Source organism: Berghia stephanieae, chromosome 2 (genome assembly GCF_034508935.2).
Source record: "Berghia stephanieae isolate SIO BIC M18660-M18661 chromosome 2, UCSD_Bste_1.3, whole genome shotgun sequence".
In the NCBI taxonomy this organism is placed as follows: Eukaryota; Metazoa; Mollusca; class Gastropoda; order Nudibranchia; family Aeolidiidae; genus Berghia; species Berghia stephanieae.
The window spans coordinates 7,715,233-7,722,732 of NC_088361.1; the positions used below are offsets into that span (position 1 = coordinate 7,715,233).

Consider the following 7,500-nt stretch of genomic DNA (forward strand, 5'->3'; position numbering starts at 1 on the left):
GCAGTGGCTATTTTTACAGTCCCGTAAAGATGGTTCTCGGGCTATTTTTACAGTCCCGTAAAGATGGTTCTCGGGGCTATTTTTACAGTCCCGTAAAGATGGTTCTCGGGGCTATTTTTACGGCGTTGATGCGATTCTGTCATTGTCTACTGATATATAAGAAGTCACTGGATTCTGTTCAATTATCCGCATAGTTATAGATTATCATCTTTTTGCAGTATTCATAAAACTTCAAATATCATTTCTCCCGATATTTAGATGTACAGATCTAGAGGCGGTGAATGAAAGCAAAATTAATTTCATTTAACATATTTAGGTCTAAAGCTAAAACTAAAATTAACAAACAATTAATGTAAAGTCAATTCTCTTAGCGATTTTTACGGTACTGTCATTTTTATTACATATAATTTTTTTTTTTTTTTTTGCATAAGTTATGTTTGCAGTACAGAACAGCCCGTTTTCTATCATCAGTGGGCAGGTTAGGTTGTATGTCTTGATTTTTTTTTTCTGTCAAACATACATAATATAGATCTATTATCAAACACTGAAAGTATATTTAGTTCCTGCTTGAGTCGACACCCCTCAAGATATAATACTTTACAGGTTGGCTTTTGTTTATACTTTACCAATATAACCAGTCAGGAAGGACTAACGATTTAGACAATAAGACGTAGACGTCTAACATTCAGGGTGCAGTCTTCTCACGTGAGAGTGGGTTTGAATCCAATTTCAGAAAAGAAGCCGTTCACAAACCAATTGGACACATTTTGACCATAATTTTAGAACCCCCCCTCCCCCCTACCTCCCAACCATATTGTGGACAAATGACTACCCCCCCCCATGTGGATGTCCATGGTAAAGATGCACATTGCGAAACACCTCATGCTTAAATATTGTTCTTTTGAATAATATTGTTTTTAAAAAGAAAGTAAATAATGATGATGATTCTCTACCATGGGCGGTCATGATCCAAAAGAATAGAGGTGCCTAAGACTGATCCTCATTGGGGTGGAGAGGGCATTTTACTTTGGTCCCACCATCGCGTTGCTTCTACTACTTTACCGATTGACCCAGTGTTTGTTCCGACCAGACAAGAGTGGTCGCTTTATTGCTCCTCCCTTCACAGTTAGGAGGTTGTTTTATTGTTCTCCGCCAAAGCGGTGTTCACCTTGTGGTCAGACCCCTCTGCTTAGGCTTTGAGGTATCACTAGGGAAAGAGATAGATAGAGAAAAAGAGAAAGGAAAAAGAGAGAGAGAGAGAGAGAGAGAGAGAGAGAGAGAGAGAGAGAGAGAGAAGAGAGTGAGAGAGAGAGAAGAGAGTGAGAGAGAGAGAAGAGAGTGAGAGAGAGAGAAAGAGATTGGGAAAGAATGAAAGAAAGAGAGAGGGAGAGAGAGAGAGAAAATGAGAGATAGGGAAAGAAATAAATAACGAAAGAAAGGGATAGAGAAAGAGTGAAAGAAAGAGTGAGAGAGAGAGAGAAACAAAGAAATAATGTAGAAAGACCGAGAGAGAGAGAGAGAGAGAGAGAGAGAGAGAGAGAGAGAGAGAGAGGGGGAGAGAAATAGAGAAAGAAAGAGATTGGGAAAGAATGAAAGAAAGAAAGAGGGAGAGAGATAGAGAAAAAGAGAAAGTAAAAAGAAAGAGAGAAGAGAGAGAAAGAGAAAGAAAGACATAGAGAAAGAATGAAAGAAAGAGGGAGGGAGAGAGAGAGAGAGAGAGAGAGAGAGAGAGAGAGAGAGAGAGAGAGAGAGAGAGAGAGAGAGAGAGGCTGCTAACTAGCCGCACCTGAACGAAGTGAGTGAGAGTTTTAGATTTAGAGCTAATGGCGTCTACTCAGCCAATCTGTTACCATTTATAAATCTATTAACGCAACGCCGTAAAAATAGCCACCAGAACCGTCTTTACGGGACTGTAAAAATAGCCCCGAGAACCATCTTTACGGGACTGTAAAAATAGCCCCGAGAACCATCTTTACGGGACTGTAAAAATAGCCACTAAAATTGGTCCTGTTTACTTAAATAAAAATTGCTGACAGTTCTCTTCAGCAACATTCAACATCTGGCTATCAAAACATCGGTAAAATCACTCCGTTCGGCAGGGACCACATCGTCACGAAAGTAGCTGGACTTTGCTTGGAATTGAGTGGAAAAGTTGAGACGAGTGACTTTTCCGATTCAGAGACCAAGACTAAGCAAACACTCAGCTTCACGGCAGTCTATTTACCTGAAAAGCTGACTCGAAATCTTCAACCATATTAATCACTTTAGGGTTTCCTTCTCTTGATGATGCCATTTTATTTCAAAATATTTCACGAGCTAAAACTTAACATGATGATATTTATATTTTTAAAATAAGAAATAAGTAGGAGCACATCTCTGTTTTTGAGCAAAACGCAGCAGCCGGGGCAACTAATTATTTTCTTTAACGTTGAAGAGTGAATGAGTGAATGTTGTTTGTAATGCTTCCAATCAGTATTAGGGGATATCATGATCATGTTCGCAGTTTGCATTTCAGCAACAAATAAAAGAGTCATCAACGAAAAAAAAATTTAAAACTAAAACTGCTACAATAGCACAACCAATCATCACTTCAAAGTCATTGAGCTACTGCGAATAATTTTGCCACCACTCGTCAGTATCATCGTCGTCCTTGACTATATAAATCAAGTTAACTACTCACAGAGAAACTTCCCGGGTTCTGTACCCATGAGAGGGGGCGTGAAAGGATAGAAAATTCTAGTGACGAGAAATCAAACCTTCACCCTGCCGATTTTGTCTTCCACTTCTTTTTATGTGATTTATCCATTCCTATTTTTTCTGCAGATAAGATATACTTTATTGATCCTGAATGGAAATTATTTTATATGATTCTTCTTCTGAATCACTCTTTTTAAAGACTTTGTGATTCAGGATATTCGTCCAACCTATTCTGATCAGATAGCTGAGTGAACGCAGTCGAGATGGTTTCTGACCTCTCCGTCTACCGAAACGTGACTGGGTTTCTGGGTTTGTAAGATCTGGCGGAAAGTACTTTGTTGTAGATTAGCACCCTCACTAAATGTTGGCAAACAGTTGATAGAGTCAATTAACGTTACAAAACTGAGATAAACGCAGGCTCCATGGGTCTCAAGACTTTGAAGGACTGTGTATTCTGATCATCTTGATGTTAGGAGGTTTTGGGCCACTATGAAGAAGAAAAAAATCTTCATTTCTTTTTCTTCTTTTTTAAAAAAAAGTCGTTAACTACTGTTGTGAACTCTTCATTTCTAGTATAAAAAGCAAATAAAAGGTGACTTTAACTGTATGATATGAAAAAATAAAATTTATCTCATACTAATACTATCTACTGATAGGAATGGGGGAGGGAGGGGGGGGGGGGAAGAGGGGATCTGAAGTACTGTTAAGCGTTTTATTCTTTACGAGAGTGTGATGAGTCCATAATCTTTGAACTGGAAAATGCTGGTTTTCAACATTGCAAAATTGAGTTTGAGAGTTTATGACTGCTCATATGAGTCATACGTGTATTATATTCTATTTGGAAGTAAAATAGATAAATAAATAATTAAATAGATGTTACCCAAAGTGATGAAAATGTTATTGCTTAAATAAATAAATATGTCTGCTCAGTCTCTATGGACGCTTGTCGTGAATGTGTGCGTCACTTCGAGTTTGTCAGTCTGTTTCTAGTATATAGTTAGCAATGTGCATCCATCATCTCTGTCTAGTGCAAGTGTTATTAGCTTTAGACTGTCATGTGTGTTAAGGTGCTGAGGCAGTTGGATGTTTCCTTGTGTTGTTGAAATCAGTTCTTTGGTTGTTGTTTCTAAATGCGTTTGATATTTTTTGAGATCTTGATTCAATATTGTTGAAAGTGAAGTTGTTGCTTAAAGCTCGAAGAAATAAATAACAGTAGGAAATTAAATGGAACCTTCAATACAATGAACGAACAGATAATGTGGACGTTTCAGGTTTATCAACAAAACACGGTGTTGAGTGTTTCATTGATCGTGTCCTATTGACCCAAAACGTCCACGTTATCTGTCTTCTTTCATTTAATTGGTGCTTCCAATTAATTCTCTATTGTTATCAATCCCAAAGAGATGTAAACTTAAGTTGTAAGAAAAACTAAAATATAAAACATGCACGCACAAACAAATACATTTTTATTGGTTTCCAAAATAAGTCAACTAAAACACAAGAGAAAGCTAAAAGATATTTTTTAAAAAAAAAAAGAAAAAAAAAGAAAAGAAAATTATTGCTTTCTGTAGGCCTAATATGCAAGGGATGGTGTTTTTATGCCCATTTCCCAAACAAAACAAAGAGAGACATAAAGGGGGGGGGGGGTAGTAATGTTAATGTTAATGTTTACACACTATCCCTTGATCTGTCCAAGATGACGTATTGCTTCAGGGGTCCTCCTGGTTTATAAAAGCGGTTAAGTTGTCCGATGAATTATCTAGAGGGCTTGTTGTGAAAAAAAAATTGAAGTGAAAAGAAGTAGATCTAGACACCTTACATGCAATGTGTCAGGTCTTTGGGCGTTAACGGGAGAGATTAATGATACAAAACATCGACTTTTAGAAACATTTAGAGGAGAGGGAGGATTGGAGAGCAATGGTCACCAATGCATGCCACAGATGTGGCACCACTCGGTAATGGTGATGTCTTTGCTCATTGCACTGCTACCTAAAAGGTTGCAGGGGTCCCAAAAGCTCAACTGAATGTGTGCAGCTGATGGGTTTATATTTTCTTATTTTATTCTTATAACACCTCTGTAATCCAATAGTGATTGCTCAGATAGATCTGTTTGAAAGTATTTTGCCACTGACTAGCGTACTCGTCCTTAGGGTAGCGGCAAGCTCCAAATCCGTTTTATTGGACTTAGAGATCTGCCACACAAAGACATGCGCCCTTTTTCATTTTGGACAGAAAACTTTTACTTCAAAGGCAAGGTAAATCTATAGTTTGAAATGACCCCTGACTTTCTCAAAAGAAGTCTCTGATTGAAGGTTTATTTGTCTAACAGGTGAGGAGTAATTTTGATGTGTCGATGATATGACATGCAGTTAAAAAAGTGAAAAAAAATTTAGATATCTTTTGCTGGAGAACATTGGTTCAGTTAATCATTAATGATTTTTGGTTTTATGAACATTTTGTTAGCGTAAGACAAAGAAGGCGTTGTGGCAAGTCACTGATGTTTGCGTCATGTCTCGTCCTATAGTGTTGTTGGATTGGGACCCCCTGTGAAGCGCTTTGAGCGCATTTGGTGGGCGTTGCCATACATAAACGCTCAAGGATTTCTTCAAATATATAGTTATCGAATTTCGATAGAGCCCTTTATTTAATTCTCTTATTACTGGTGAATTTAAAAGACTGGCTCATAAAATTGCATTGCAGATGGACTTTGAAATCTAGCGCTAACTTTTCTGTTTCAACAGTCATAATAAAAACTAGAGTATATTAGTATCATTTATTGAAACGGTTTTCATACTAAAACGTTTTAAAACTTACTTTTCTAAAACAGGTCTTAGAATATGAGGAGTATATTCTTGTTCATCGAATGCCAAAAATGATTTTCAAACACACACACACACACACACACACACACACACACTTACACAAACACTTGAAAAGCACTAAACATTTTTTCTTATAACAGATTATACTTTATTGAACAGTAAATTTATACGTATCTTGAAGCATTTTATATCATCATAATAACACAATGATATTCCATTTTATTATCACAGTGAATAAGAATATTAACATATCTTAGGGATAATTAATATCACAATGCGCTTTTATGATCATGAATAAAGTGGATGAATAAAGTACATTATTATATTATTATGGTTCACTAAATCATCATTTGCAATTAATCAACAATCTTGACGACTTATTGCCGCCCTCCTCCTAATCAACCGACTGGGACGCCTCGGCAGTTACTCTGATTTTATTAACGAATGCCCTCCATTGGACTCAATCCACTTCAAGGGACTTGCGAGGCGCTTCAAAGTCTATGTATATTATTGTGTGAATGTTTGTTGTTGGCCTGTCTCGATATGTGTATTGACCTGTTCGTGTAAAGTATGCTTTCATGGCTTTGTTTGCTGGAATATTTTTGTCTCATCTAAGTAAATAAATGTTCGAATAATCTCCATTGTGTAATGAAATTTGAATTGCAAGAGGTGTTTTATTGCATTTTTATAAAGTGATTTGTTTGTAATTTGTGTAGGATAGTGGCTGTAAAGAATAATTCTTAGTTGGTTTCTATGGAATAAGTCAAGTTTTTAAATATCAATATAAAATATATCATTTCTCAAAAGAAAAAATATTAAACTTACAAATATGTTAGATAGGTATGTTCGATTGTAAAAGATTTGATTATAAAAACATTTCCCTTGTCAAGTTATGAATAGTTTTGTTGCCAAATAGTTTGGCCAATACTTTGGGTCTACGGTTATCTTAATGAAGAAAGCGGACGTTTAATTATATCTAGTTAATTATTCTAGTTAGAATCAATAAACATGCAAATGAGTAGATGACATTCAAAACGTCCTAAAACACATCCTGATAGAAAATGAGTTTACAACCTTAAGCTATCTTTTGGACTCCATAGAATCACTAGAGAAAATTTGAAGTTTCAAAATACTCAGGGTATGAGGGAAACAAGACAAGTATTTTCCTCTTTATGTCACTAAATAAATGACACGAAATTGCAGTTTTCTTTGAATGATGAAAATGGGACTTAGTCCGTTTTGAAATTCGGCTACTCAAATTATCTGACTCCAATTTACCAATATGTAATCAGGGATCAGACAGTTAACTCTTATGGTACAACAATGAATTAACTCACTCTACCCTAAGACCGACTATATCCGTAGTTTACCCGGGTTAGTTTTACCCAATACCTATTTATTACATTTTTTCGGAGACCAATTATAGGCGTAGTATCAGAGCTACTGTTTTTAGTTTTTGCATGTTAATGATAGTTGAATAAAACTATCTATGTACATGCTCATTTTTAATACTTTTTTTTTCCAATTTTGAAAAGTAGCAAAATTCTGTAGGATTGAGTGAGTTAATACACAGCCTCACAAGACAAAACATAATATTGATATACTATTGCAATATTATAACAAAAGGCTATCTGAAATAAATAGGAAGCGGCTCAAAGTTCATTCAAGAAAATTCATATTCAAATTGCCCCATTTTGTTTTATTAACAAGCGCAATACATTTTTTAACAGCCTTACTATATAGAATGGACAAACACGTTGTCCTTGGACAAGGCACTTTTTCCAAACATTAAACCCTCGATCAAGGAACAATTTAACCAATTAGCTGTCGCACTATGGAAAGACACGTATTTTTAAAAAATTGGCCAGAAAATTCGTCCTTTAAACATCGATCGATTTAAGTGACCTCATCATGGTAAAAACTCAAAAACATGGGACATCGCGAAGTCCCAGGTTTGAGAGTTTTTACATTATGAGGGCAG

At 36.0% G+C, this 7,500-nt stretch overlaps 2 protein-coding genes across 5 annotated transcripts in view; one reads left to right on the forward strand and one right to left on the reverse strand.

Annotated features, from left to right (window-relative positions):
* The window catches only part of LOC144963861 (advillin-like), a 13,230-nt gene extending 10,971 nt beyond the window's left edge, over window positions 1–2,259 (forward strand). Inside the window, exon 12 of the mRNA XM_078897813.1 lies at window positions 2,047–2,259. Within this exon, the coding sequence (XP_078753939.1) occupies window positions 2,047–2,259 (213 nt within the window). The remainder of the gene's footprint in view (window positions 1–2,046) is intronic.
* A 3,384-nt stretch (window positions 2,260–5,643) lies between these two features.
* LOC144964251 (advillin-like) overlaps window positions 5,644–7,500 on the reverse strand; it is a 52,775-nt gene continuing 50,918 nt past the window's right edge. For all 4 annotated transcript variants that reach the window (XM_078898305.1, XM_078898306.1, XM_078898309.1 and 1 more), the window contains one exon: window positions 5,644–7,500. This exon is cut by the window's right edge and continues 785 nt beyond it. The gene's annotated coding sequence lies outside the window, so the exon portion shown is untranslated.